Raw genomic sequence first — 13,811 nt, forward strand, 5'->3', positions numbered from 1 at the left:
ATGATATTGTTATGATTACTTAACCAACATTTACAGTAAGGACACTCATGCATTTGTATCAATGTATCAAAACATCCATACACACAAATGAGGGACTGAATGAATGACTTTATACAATTATAAAATAAAATATGCAAAAGGCAGGAAAAACGTTTGTGTGTGCGCGTGGGTTTATGTCAGGACAATATATATTGGTTCCTTTTATTTATCGTTTAAATATATGTGAGCATGATTATTGAATGTTAACACCGTTAATATTAAAATATCCTGTCCCTTATACGGCATCATTGACACGCTAGGGGTCGCTGTGTTTGGCTTTCATCGTAAACATCCGGCCGCAAATCTCGCTCAAGAGCGAGAGCTCTCGTAATCCCGTTCCTCTTTCTTCTCGCCTCCAAGATGGTAGGTGCTAACACGAATTTCTGTGCTCACGCTTCAATACAAATCTACCTCCATCCTTATTCATCTACCCTGAAAAATATATTTAGACAACATTTACAAGCATACTGAAGTCGTACTGGGTGTGCCAACGTGTTATGGACTGTATCGATGCGTATACTTGATGCAAATTTAACCACGGTTTGCCATCGTAGAGTCCGTATTGTCAGCCCTCCGGTTCTGAAACATTAACCCGACATTGCGCCTCGGTTCACCTCCTAACGGAGGCACGGGTCCGGAAAGCAGGTCGATACTTTGATCTCATAGGATAGTTGATAAAGTGTGTGGTTGGATCCTAACATGGAGCCCAGACTAGCATGATGCTACCGCTATCGTTAGCAATCTGAGGCGATTCTGATGCAGGGCTGTTAACCACGGCGTAATTGAGTTTATAATGTGGGAGACATGTTATACACCCCAGGTGTGGGTTATAATAGTTGGTTGTAATGCTAGTCAGTGATGTCTCCAGTCCACGCGTGCTGCCGGTTGGGTTCCCGGCTGTTCTGCTGTATGATGGATAAGCGTTTGGTTCCCCGTTGCTGTTCTGCTGTGTGATTAATAACCTGCTCCTCCGTTCAGCCGACCAAGAAGACGAAGACCAGGAAACTCCGTGGGCACGTCAGCCACGGACATGGTCGCATCGGTGAGTCTGAATCCCCTCTGGGTTGAGAACTAACTGTTTAAATGCCTTCTGCATTGAGGAATGACAGAGTTTCTGTCCCCTCGTCTGCAGGTAAACACAGGAAGCATCCTGGAGGTCGTGGTAATGCTGGTGGTATGCATCATCACAGAATCAACTTCGACAAATAGTGAGTTGTCCCGTTTTCCCTTCAAGATAAATTGGACCTATGTTATGGATTACTTAATTTACTGGGCAAACCACTGGGCAGTTGTTTAGCAACTATTTCTATAATCTTGGTTGACTAAGATGCAAGAATGTGAACTTTCTGCATGATGTGACGGGCTGCTTTAGTAGAGCATAAAGTGGACCATATAGAGACTAGAGTCTCACCTCGACACACGGGTTGTCTTGGTGTGCTAGAGCTCTCTTAGATCAACGACTGGTCCTACTCTCCGACTGGCCCTCTGGTTGGTCAGTCACCCACATGGGCAGTTACAGTCTAGTGTTATACCTGCACGGACGTGAGTCCTAGGACTATGTTTACTCTTGGTGTGCTTCAAAGGTGGTTCAGTTTAATGTCTTCTAACGGGGCACATTTATTTTGCATTGATTAGTTAAATAAATGCTATGTCGTGTGTGTGTAGCCATCCTGGGTACTTCGGTAAGCTGGGTATGAGACATTACCATCTCAAGAGGAACACCACCCATTGCCCCACCATCAACCTGGACAAGCTGTGGACTCTGGTGAGCGAGCAGACCAGGCTGAACTACGGCAAGAAGCCAGAGGGACCTGCCCCCATCATCGATGCTGTGCGCGCTGTAAGTATCCCCAACCATCAGTTACCTTACTGGAATGAATGATGTGGGAGCAGAACAGACCTCGTTGGTGGATCTAGGGGTCCACAGTGCAGAGGAACAGTATTCTGTTGGTCCCATCCTGGTGGTGGATCGTGTAAACATCCCTGATGTAACAAAGCCTAGACCAGCGGCTACTAGGTGGTTATAATGTTTAAACCAGTGATCCAGTGCTTTCCCTTATGTTGCCAGATTTTATTGATTTATGGGCAATTCTTGGTGGACTTGTACGTTTATCAGCATCGGTGGAGACCCTGGTTTGTATTGTGGAAACTAGTAAATTCAAAGTGTCTGAGTCTGTTTATTCACGCGTTTTGAAGTGAATGGATGCACTTGTAGTAACAAAGCAAATGGTTTGCTACAATGGTAGTTGACTCATGAAGTGAAGCTACTGGCATATAACTGACATATAATCCAAAAGAAAGATTTATTCAAATGACAGCCTTCATGAAGTTGCTCAGTCTAGCTAGTCAAGTCTCTTAATGCTGGTATTCCATAGGTTAACATATTTCTGCCTGGTCTCCTCCTCTTCAGGGCTACTACAAAGTGCTGGGCAAAGGCAAGCTGCCCAAGCAGCCGGTGATCGTGAAGGCCAAGTTCTTCAGCCGCCTGGCGGAAGAGAAGATCAAGGCCGTGGGAGGAGCCTGCGTGCTGACCGCATAGAGAACCTCTGTTTCTGTTTTTGCAAAAAATAAATGTACAAAGGGGACCCGGTTTCTGTATGCTGTGTGGTTTGTCTCTCAAACGCAGTCTTAGAACATGAGTGCTGCGTCTGTGGCTTGGTCCCTTTTTTATAATGAAGGTTCCAGTCTTGGAACATGAGTGGTGCGTCTGTGGCTTGGTCCCTTTTATAATGAAGGTTCCAGTCTTGGATCATGAGTGGTGCGTCCGTGGCTTGGTCACTTTTATAGTGAAGGTTCCAGTCTCGGGTCACAACATCATGGTCTTGGAATATAAACGACCCTGTATCTCATGGACTCTGCATCTTTACAGACCACTTTGACTACTGTACGGTTAATGAGGGAGGTTTGTTGGATTTCACTTGGCCAGTTTTTGAGTTTGAATTAATTCAGTGCAGGTCCTGCTGGGTTGGCGCGGACGCGTCTCCTGAAAACATGAAGCTCATTTCCCCCAAACAATTTCTAAGTGAATATAATTTACCATATATTTAAAAGGAGACTGCACTGAATAATTCAGTGTATGAACCGTTGATTGTGAAGGTAACTAGCTGTAACACATCAGGACCCTGGAGGTCCTGATTGCATGGATAACTAATAAAATCTATGCCAGCCTAATTTAATCAAAGTCTAATTTTGATTATGACTTAATCTTATGAAACCCCAAATTAATGTCAGAAAATTCGAATACTACATATCAATACATACAATTAAATACAGCGATCGGTCCGGAAAAAGTATAGTGATGTATATGTACAGAGTACTTGGTTTGGGCCCCTTTTTGCTTTTTGAACCAGGTTCTGGTACTTTTGACAGTATGTGTAGGTGCCAATTCCTGCTGGAAAGCATGAAGTGCTCTAAAACGGGGGGGGGGCGGGAGTCATAAGCTGTAAACTGTAAGCCATAATCATCAAAATTATAACGAAAAAAGGCTTGAAATATCTCACTTTGCATCTAATGTGAGTATATTATATCAGTTTCACCTTTTAAGTTGATAAATAAATGAACTTTTGAACGATATTCAAAATGTTAAAGTTTCACCTGTATAATGACGTTCAATGCAATGCAACCCTCTGGTATATCCATGCGAGGATCAAACAGATATGGCTATTGCTATAAACTGAAGGATTTCAAGAAATGATGAATGTTGAGCTTCAAACTAGCATTCTCCATCATTGTGACACACCGAACCGCCTCTAATCTAGGGTCTGATAGATGTAGGTGGACGCCCTGCGGTCTGATCTTAAATATGGACCTATTAAAGAAGATCTTAACCAACGAGCAGTAAGGTTTAGTAGGGCGGGACTGTGTTCAGGATATCCGGTAAAACCAAACCAAGGCTGTGCGTAAACGGCGAGCAAATATGTTGGCAATTTTCTCCAATTTATGCTCTCTGAGTTTGGGACATTTGTCCTGGTTAATACATTTAAATTAACACGTCATTGATATATTGTGACGTCATATCTACGGACGGGAGCTGTCACCCATGTAGAGCTAAAAAGAAAAGATCATAAAACAGAACAGATCACATGAACAGATCGTCTGAGCCGTTCTGGTTTGTAGCCGCTCATGGAGAACCAGACCGGGCTCGAGCTGTCTCTGCGCCGTGTGGCCCTCCTCGGCTCCGAGGTTCTCGAACGGGCCTCAAGGAGACGTGCGGACGGCGCCGCCTCGGGTCCCCGACTGAGACCTCTCGCAACCGTTCAGAAACACGGGCAGGATCCTCTTGAGGTGCGTCAAAACATCTCTTTTGGAGAGCACCTCACTTGCGTGACGACTTATGTCCTGTATCTTCTGTTTGGTGTGTGCTTGTTGGTTTGTGTTGGCAGAGAACCCACAGGTCTACACCTCTGGACCAGGCCTTTGAGACCATGGGAGCGTTGATGGTCCAGAGCAGCCATCAGTGCATGGTGAGGCGCTTAATGCTCTACAGCCTGAGCGATATTCACATCGGTTATATTACTATAATGAGCCTTCTTTTCGCCAGTGTAGGCTCTTGTTCGATCAATATTAAAATGTCAGTAATATGGAGTTTGCCAGGTCTTTGTCACTCTTTCTAAAGTTCAGGGTGTTACTGAAGTTCTTTAATGTGTTATTGTCAACAAACACAAAAAAGTCGTTAACGGTCTTAACGTTTAGGCCTACATAAAGCTTTAGCTGAGTAACTTATACAATACCACGAGATGGACAAAATAATGTGCAGACAATGAAGGCAGTGGTAACCTTCTCGGACGTGTTTGGGTGGCCCATGGCTCTGCTTCTGTTTCTAATAATTGATCCACGATCAGCTGTCACTACGAGCACATTGATTGACTGCTTATGCGGCACTGGGTGTTTGAAAGACGGGAATTTTTTCACTAAGGTATGAAAAACAACAAATGATTTGGTCGCTGAACTGTATTATTCTGTTCGTTATTTTACTGCTCATTTCATTCCTGCTATGCACAGCATGGTCAGCAGATGGCGCTATGTGCCTTTCACTGTTGCATCAGGAGCTGACGCCAGTACATTAGAAGTACAAGTATAAATTGTGTTATCATATTCCCAACAGGTAAACCGATTATAAACCAAACCATGATAATATAGGATGTATAGGTAGAATCACAGTGACTTATTTTGGTATAGACACCTGTTACGTTAACTTAGACGATAGTTTATACAATCCTAAAATTATTCAGATAACTATTATACATACTTTAGACATTTTAAATACTTGCCTGGTGTTTGCCATTGCTTACCTGTCTAAACTTTATCAAACTTAATCTGAGAGTTTTCTATAGCAAAACCTTTACTTGCCTGTAATCCCAGGAGAGAAAAGGGTTAAAAGATCATTTACATTATTATACATAGAGATGTGTGTTTATTGTGTTTTGTATGAATTGTTAATGATAACAATCCAAAAAAAATTGCTAACCCTAAATTTAAAGGTTTTATTTATTAGTTACATTTGGTTATGATTTAAGATAATACAAGTGTACATAAAGGAGTAGGGTATGTCAGTACGGGATAAGTCTTTTGAAAAATGAACTCTGACTTCCTTGGGAAGGGGCCTTTATGTAGTATTGTTGTTGAGCCATTTCAGAATCCATCCCTTTGTTACACACCCAAATTGTGACATCTCAACGTTATAGATTTCTAGATAAAAATGGCTGCCCAGTGAGTTAGTTCTGTGTGTGTTCCAGAGGGTCCATCGACCGGACGGCTGCTCTGAGCTCAGTGTAGCGGAGAGAAGGCATGCCTCCAGGTTCCACCGGACTGTTGGCAGAGCCCACACACCAGGCAGCAGGACAGAGGGAAGGCCTCCTCAGAGCGCAGCAGCCTATTCAGTAAGCACTGATAAGAGGGCCAACACAGCTTCTCAGTGATGTTAAAGGACCGTTCGTCCCAGGTTAACTCTTGACATTGTCCTGATTTAAAGGGCCTTTAATGTAAGAATATATGTCACGTGATGATGCCTGTTCAGCCAGTTCAGTAGATATGATGGCTCAGACAGAATGGCTCCAGGGTTTTTAATTTAAAGATGACACCTGAAAGCCCTCCATCATTCAGAGATGTAGTAGGCTATAGTTATAATGGCAACAATGAATTTTACATTTTTTTATTATATATTATGTGTACGAACAAATAATAATGAATCACACAATTGAGAACTCGACCCTGTGCGTATGGCAATTTGTCAACACACAGACTATATACTAATGGACCATGTCGACCACATATTTATTTGAGTGGCACACAATGTCCTGCTATATTATATGAACAAATGAATATGCTTGGATCTCCACTCTGCCCATAGGGAGATGAGTATATTTCTATATATATGGTTACATTTGAGACATTTTCAAGACCAGTAGCCAATATGTTTTTGGAAGCAAAAGATGAATTTCCAGTTTAACACAACGTGGAAATTTACAGAGGGTCCATTCTAAGTTATTCCTGCATGGTCCTTGTTGTTCTTCAGGACTTCCACATTGAGGTGTCTCCAGGGACTTACACCATCACGGCCGGCCTGCCCCAGGCCCATCAGCAGGCCCAGAGGGTCAGCCTCCACGCTGGAGATGGCATCACACTCAACTTTGACCTCTCACCCCTCTCCTGACCAATTCACATTTGATCATCACAGAAGGCAATAAAACTGTGCCATCTATCCATTTCAAATGATTGAATCATTTGATCACAAGCCCTCTGAGAGTCGCCCCTACAGAGTCCCCAGACATAGGGGTGTCCATCCAGTTGATTGTTGGATGAGTCATCCTGCCAGTGGGCATCTGGGATGTAATTCCTACAGTGACCACATGTGATGTGAAATAGAGTTTAACAGGGAATCAAGTGAAATCTGGGCCCTTTAACTTGTCTCCTTATATTTTTCAGTTTTCTGATAACTTATTTGACGCACGTTGTATATGTATCTGCTGCCTAATGGGATTCCAGATGTGTACAGTATTTTATTTGACTTAAATTATCATAATTATTTTTTCTACTCAGGGCTTCTCGAATTGCACAATGCCAATTTTGTAAATAATAAAGGGTATTCTTGTTAGCACACACTTGAAGCATGGCACTTGTTTTACATTACACTAAACCTAATAATTGAGCACTTAAAATTATACATTTACTATTATTTTTATTTCATATTTCATATTTGTATCTTCCATTCTTTGTGCGCTATACATCTCAAGACAATCTCACAGATCAGTCATACAGAAGCGTAGCATTGTTTATGGGGAACAATTCATCCTCAGGTGAACAGCCGTAGCTGCTTTTGTTTTACAGCTAGCAGGGGGTCTGGGTTGGAAATGCGTCCCTTCAAAGACGGCTCTGATGTCTGCTCTCCTGACAGAAGCAGCGACGGTTCGGAACATGGAGCTGTGGTTTGGAGACAGGCTGCCCTGCAGCATGGGGAGGCTGGAGCGGGCAGGCTGTATAGCTCTTCTGGCCGCTGGCGTCCCTGGATTAAATAAACAAATCCATTCAGTAGTACTTCCATCAAACGTGTGGCTTTCTGGGAGCAGTGGCACTCCAAATAACTTTTGGCGTCATGTTAATTAGTCATTTCCAAATTCCTCCACCCTCGTTGAGGTGAGAGGTTCACTGGTTGGTCTGTAAACCACTGAGGACACTCCCATGAGGTCAAGGATTGTGAAATGGCTGATCAACTTGTAATGAATTGTGGTGCGATGATGGCTCCTTAAGTCGAACATGGTTGAGTGAGAGGGGATGTAACTCCTCACCTGGCTTCCTGTGTTGGGGTTCAGGGGTGCTCCTTCGCCAGTACCTCCAAGGAGGTCTGTTCTGGTCCCCCTTGGGCCTGAACGTTGGAAGGGACACCCCGATGGTCACCGCCTCAGCTGTGGCCAGAGAGGACCTGCTTCTCAACATCTCTGTAGCAGCAAGGTTCTCCAACAGGAGACGGGCCTCCTCCTCCAGCTTTGCCCTCTCACATCCCCCAAGGCCTCCCAGGGGGCCGGCCCACGCACAGCGCCCCTGAAGGGGCGGGCCGTAACACGCGGCAGGTGTTGATTGGCAGCCCCTGAGGTGAGCCCAGGGAGGGGTGGGGGGGCAGGGCCAGCTGTGGGACAACCCTGGACCCCCCTGCTCCTGGACCAGCCGGCTGTAGTCGGAGGAGGAGACATGGACCACCAGAGACCGGGGGACCAAAGCCACGCAACCGCTCCACATTCGCACCCAGAGGCTGGGGCCGCCGTCAGCTACTTCGTGGAGGAAGAGGGGTTTGATAGCAAGGCTAGGAACCAGCATACGGATCATAAACCATCAATAGGGCAGGCCTGTAGAAGGGTCTAGTTGGGAGGAGGTTGGACTCCCAGCTCAAAGGTTCTGGGTTTGACTAGTCAGTCTACCAGTAGGGGCCATAGTCTATAAATAACTAACTAAACTACTGACTAAATAATAAATAACTAAATGGTAATGACAATTATATCACAATAAAAGTTGGGTCTAATGGCAGTTTAAATTATTCTTAAAAATTAATATATCCCAGATGTTTAATATTGAAACTAGACTTATCAGTTTATATGGTACTTTCCCCTAAAGCCTCTAACTACCATGTGTACACATGGTAGTTAACCCCTAAACCTGGCAGTGTTACGTCTGCCTCTGTTTTGAATAACAGCTTCTGCTAAATGTCTTGAAGGTGACATATTATACCACCAGGTGCGAGTGGGACTAGCCATTGTAAGCCGGTTTTGAAATCTGCCTCTTCTGACATCACAAGTGGGTGTGTCCACCTGGATAGATCAGTCTACCAGCCTACCCAGTGGACTGTAGCAAACATTGCTCATCTATACGCCATACATCTAGGTGGACACGCCCACTTGTGATGTGGCAGATTTACAAAACGGCTTGTAACAGCTAATCACACTCACACCTGGTTGTATAATATGTCACCTTTAATAAAAACAATCCAATCCAGCCTGTGTTGCACCTCAGTAGACACCGGGGTCCCCCTCCTCCCCTTACCATTCAGAGAGTCCTGGTGCTCGATCACCGCCGTCACCAGCCCCGGCCCGTACGGCCTCCCCACACCCGGTTCCCATGGCGTCATGACCGCATCCCCGGGTACCAGCCGGCCTGTGTGGGCCCCCGTTTGGGGGATCATGTCCAAGGAGCAGACGAGCTGCTGCTCGGAGACCGTAGAGGCGCCTTCTAGAAGCTCCAACTCCACCAGCCACAGTCCGCGCCGACACTGGAGACGGAGCAGAGGGAACGGTCGTCATTCAGGGGCTAAAGGGGGCCATGGTGATCAAGAAGTTCACAAGTTATATACGCTATACTTGTATATGGAGCATGAGATGAATACAGGAACTTGCACTTGAGTTACGTCATGAAGACTATGGTCCGTATCGTGGCTAGGGTGTTGGACTAAAAAATCAAGATTTAGAATTTACCTGTAGGCGACCTCGAGCATGAATGCCTCAATACCTGCTCATTAATGACATGGAACGGACGTCGTTGTTCAAGTCACTTCTTAATGACGTAGTAGGCTACCTACCTGCTCGCAAGTGGCTTGGAACCTACCCGCTCGTTAGTGACTTTATACCTACCTGCTCATAAGTGACCCAGTGCCAACCGCTCATAATAATTATGAGCAGGATCAATTATTGACCCAGTAGGCCTACCTACCTGCTCATAAGTGACTTGGTACCTACCTGCTCTTAACTGACTTGGTACCTACCCCATAAGTGACTTGGTGCCTACCTGCTTCTAAGTGACTTGGTACCTACCTGCTCATAAGTGAGATGCTTGACTCATAGGGTCACTACAACCTACTTCTAGTATTGCGGTCCCCGGGTAGTAAAGTCCGTCCTGCTGCCTCCTGGCCAGCACGCGACAGCCAGGGAAATACCCGCTGCTGATTCTGCTGCTGTGTGGCGTCAGGTCACACGGCAGACAGGATGTCACCGGATGGTTACCCAGACTGCACCTGGGGAAAAAATGTAAGGTGTCTCCATTTGGAGACAATGCAATGCAGTTTGTGTAACTGTCTAACAATGCAGTTTGTGTAACTGTCACCAAAGTGTGTTCCTATAACTGTATCATACTGGCAAAATGTTTTTTAGCCTCTTAACTAACAACCATTTTTGGAGAATCTCCGCCTGAATTATATAAATATCAACATTTCACTTTTACGGCAAGGCCTTTATTTTACCATTAGCTGTGAGTGATTAGGGATCATCCAACCCCTTTACTAATCTATCCACTTGTGGAATCCCAAGTGGGAGTGTAGCGTCACCCCAGATATATTACCGCTGGATCCACTCCCAGTGGACTGAGGAGGTGTTGTAGCTCATCCCCCTTACACCTTGCGGTAAATCAGAGGCCTTTTAACGACTCATGCATAAGCTCAGAGGTTGACATTCCTCTGGTTGTGGTTTGAAAGATACCTGAGACATGTTTAGCAGTTTGAACCGACCTGAAAAGCGGAGGAGAAGTGTGTTGGTGTGGGATGTGGATGGATGGAGGGACAGACGTCCCAGAACAGGAGGTGGGCGATGAGGTCAGGCTCTCAGTCATGTGGAATGGAACAACCTGTACACAGCCGGGACCAACTGTGATGTTTAGGGCTCATTGTTGTGAGTTCGCACACTCAACTTCAACATGGGATTCAAATAAGCCATAAGCTCAATCATCTTAGTCAAAATAAAACACACCTTCCCCATCAGCGCCCCATCGGACCCAACTGGAATGAGATAACAGCTCCCTCTAGTGGCGAGGGCAGGACACCGCAGGACATCTTGCGCTACGCTGTTGAACCAGGGGCTCGATTGATCCAACACGTAGAAGAAATTCACTGTCCGTCCATCTGTAACGGCGGGCAGGGCGTGGAGGACCGCATCGGTGTTGCACGGGAGGCCGGCTGTGACCAGGTGGACCGCGTTGCAGTCGGGGTCCATCAGCGCCACGCTAAGGGCCGCCAGGAGGTCTCCTCCAGGGCCGCAGGTCAGAGAGTGGACCCAGGACAAAGCCTCGTACACGGTGCCGGGTGCGCAGGGGAGCATGGTCTGTGACCAGCGGTTCAGCTGAAAACAAAACCGTTACATATCTAGGCCTATTATGTTCCTGTGGTTGGGCTGAATCTGGGGCAGGAAGGATGAGATGGAGGCTGTTATGGGCAGTGCCACGGTTACTGGCCTAACCATTCCTGGCCAAAAGTTCTGGGTTCAAATCCCAATGCCCACATTCTACGTCTAGGCTTCCTTGAGCAAGACGACAAATTATCTGGGGGAATTTTGGCGTGTATTTAAAAGTCGCTTTGGATACAAACTCCCAGCCGTAAGGAACCAAAGGGTAGCTACCCGATGTCTGCAGTACATGGGCAAGTTGCCCAAATCCTAGAGCATGTATCTTCAAACTTTGCCAGGTCTGTATCTGACTTCGAGACAGTAGCAACATGTCTATTTATTTACCAGGTAGGCCTATAGGCGACACTGCAAGACACTTAAACGGCACTTCAAAATGATGAAATCGCAAATATAAAACGGAAAACATGCTTTTAAATGTTTTGCCTAGACTAGAGCTTCACAGTTGTGTTCCTTAAAGGGAACCCTAGTGGGTTTTCGATCCCCTGTGGAATATGAATATCTCCATCAATGGAGGAGGGGAGGTCTAGTACAGGGGTCTGCCCAACCCTATTCCCCGTTCAAGGTAACGATGGGATCTTTTCCTGCATTGAAATGCACTTTCAGGTCTTCTATTCCAGCATGCAGCATAGTAGTTTATTCCGCTTATACCAAAGGTACCAACAATAATTGTAAAGTAGTTCCTTTCATTTATAATGTTATTTATCAACGTTATCTGCAGAAAGGTAAATATTCTTCCACGGTGCTTTGAGCATATTGCTTTGTCATGTTAACATGTGTAACTTCAATGGTAATGTTGGTTTTGTATCGCTGTTAACTGTTCAAATACAGAGGTGTCACGTCTTTGAAAAATAATACACACCCTATGAATGTTATTGATCAGGATCAAGTAGCCCATTCAACAATTCTACTGTATCTTTTTTGTTCATTGTGTTGCTTTGTCTTACTTTTCAAATATTAATTGGAAATTAAGTGAACTTCAGAAGGCTAAGACTGTTTCATGACTGGACCTATGGTTCTGAAATACTAAGTACAAATGAAAAGCAGGAAGGACCTGTAGTCTATGGTTTATTTGTGTTGGTGCATCCTCAATAACCTATATACTCATCAGTGCAGGGCCGTGCATAGACATGGTGAGGGGGCTCAAACAGGAAGGCCCCTGCCACCCACCTGGGCACCTACCTGCACCAGTGATCGAGCACATTGTACAGCATGATACTTATTTGACCACCAAACAACCCTTCTACAGAGACCTTGTCTAAAGTCCTCCGTGCCCTCCAAACAGCGGCCCTAAACATGTGTCTCGGTTAATCAGATCACAAAATCATACATCACGGGCTGTTACGGCACCTTTGCCAAAAAAAAAATTAAATAAATTGAGGGGGACAGAAAACAAGATATCTTTGAGTGTTCCCCTCCGTAGGGGATCACTTTCCTATTTATAATCCTTTTCTTTTATCTAGCCATAGAGCTGACTCTAAAGGGCCTTGTGTGTCATCACCTTTCTGGAGATGGCCATGAGGTTGAAGAGAGACTCTCGGTAAGGGAAGCGGGCCAGCAGCGCCTGGATCAGCAGCTGCTTCACAGGGCCCAGGACACTCTTCATGTTCTCAGACGTGTCCAGCAGGAAGACCACGTTCTGCTCTCTGCGGCCCTTGAACAAGGGAACCATCTCCATGTTCACTGCAGGGGCCATAGTCTGCTGACACAGGTCCCTGTTTCAACCAGACATTTCAGATGTTCTTCTTATGGAGTTCTGAACTGGTTGATTTCAGGAAAAAAATTTCAGGGTTTTATTTAAGGAACAAACAGGAATGCCTTAATCAGCTTTTTAGCACAATCAATAATCAGGGGTGTCCAATAATTCGGTAGATCGCGTGACATTCAAAAAAAATTAAACAATTGATCATCCCTATGGCATTTACCACTTGATTGACGAATATTGTCTGCAGAATTTGACCAACAGTTTCAAAACCTAACCCTTGCACCTAACCCTTGCAACAGTGCCGACATCTGAAATGTCAGCACTGTTTCACCTGAACTCGTCTGCAGTGGATGATGAGATTTTGATATTATAAGCTGATATTGAGCTTAAGTCCAGGGCTAATGGACAATTTGGGAAATTACAAAGGAAAAGTATCCCAACATCAGGAAATGTGCTGCCTCCTTCACTGCATTATTTGGCTCTACTTATTTATGCTAGTCAGCCTTTTTCCAACATGAAGATTAATCATTCCATGACTACCGGCAGCTCCTGTCCAGACTATGAAACCCTGACTGACTTTCAGTGCAAGTAATCAGAGTATTTACTCAGTATATATAAATAAATATATGTTTAGCATTTTTTTATGTAGGTAGATCTTTTGGACCTGCTCATTTTGAAAGTAGCTCACAAGCCGAAAAAGTATTAAAGTAACCGCCATATAATAACTTTTACCCACGTTTTAGGCAAAGTCACATTGCAAAATGTCTAACATTCAAAGTTAGGGAAACCATGATGATGCCAACTAAACTAGTTGCCAACTACATTTTAATGCTTACCGTTTGACTACTTTTCTTAATAAATCCCCTAAGTCTTTCTGTCTCTGCATCCCTGGCTGTGACTCTGTTGTTGTGTTGTGT

General features: G+C 44.9%; 3 protein-coding genes and 1 non-coding gene across 5 annotated transcripts; 3 read left to right on the top strand and 1 right to left on the bottom strand.

Moving 5' to 3' along the window:
- Window positions 1-313: 313 nt before the first annotated feature.
- Window positions 314-2,629, top strand: rpl27a (ribosomal protein L27a). Its single transcript, XM_060061434.1, has 5 exons — window positions 314-402; window positions 1,018-1,081; window positions 1,172-1,247; window positions 1,705-1,879; window positions 2,450-2,629. The coding sequence occupies exons 1-5, from the start codon at window positions 400-402 to the stop codon at window positions 2,576-2,578; spliced, it is 447 nt and encodes a 148-aa protein (XP_059917417.1). The 5' UTR covers window positions 314-399; the 3' UTR covers window positions 2,579-2,629.
- Window positions 1,432-1,560, top strand: LOC132465309 (small nucleolar RNA SNORA3/SNORA45 family). Its single transcript, XR_009527542.1, has one exon. It is a non-coding gene; the product is annotated as a small nucleolar RNA SNORA3/SNORA45 family (small nucleolar RNA).
- A 1,247-nt stretch (window positions 2,630-3,876) lies between the features above and the next one.
- akip1 (A kinase (PRKA) interacting protein 1) lies at window positions 3,877-6,741 on the top strand. The gene is made up of 4 exons (XM_060061433.1): window positions 3,877-4,323; window positions 4,422-4,502; window positions 5,775-5,918; window positions 6,554-6,741. The coding sequence occupies exons 1-4, from the start codon at window positions 4,162-4,164 to the stop codon at window positions 6,689-6,691; spliced, it is 525 nt and encodes a 174-aa protein (XP_059917416.1). The 5' UTR covers window positions 3,877-4,161; the 3' UTR covers window positions 6,692-6,741.
- A 222-nt stretch (window positions 6,742-6,963) lies between these two features.
- On the bottom strand, window positions 6,964-13,805 carry c9h11orf16 (chromosome 9 C11orf16 homolog). 2 transcript variants are annotated; one of them, XM_060061432.1, is made up of 8 exons: window positions 13,731-13,805; window positions 12,691-12,950; window positions 10,761-11,129; window positions 10,523-10,638; window positions 9,880-10,033; window positions 9,070-9,295; window positions 7,824-8,303; window positions 6,964-7,540 (listed from the first exon to the last, which is right to left on the bottom strand). In XM_060061432.1, the coding sequence occupies exons 2-8, from the start codon at window positions 12,883-12,885 to the stop codon at window positions 7,311-7,313; spliced, it is 1,770 nt and encodes a 589-aa protein (XP_059917415.1). In that variant the 5' UTR covers window positions 12,886-12,950; window positions 13,731-13,805; the 3' UTR covers window positions 6,964-7,310. The 2 variants fall into 2 exon arrangements, with proteins under 2 accessions (XP_059917415.1, XP_059917414.1); XM_060061431.1 differs by having other exon boundaries at window positions 12,691-12,888; window positions 13,731-13,797.
- Window positions 13,806-13,811: the final 6 nt, after the last annotated feature.

This window comes from Gadus macrocephalus, chromosome 9 (assembly GCF_031168955.1).
Source record: "Gadus macrocephalus chromosome 9, ASM3116895v1".
In the NCBI taxonomy this organism is placed as follows: domain Eukaryota; kingdom Metazoa; phylum Chordata; class Actinopteri; order Gadiformes; family Gadidae; genus Gadus; species Gadus macrocephalus.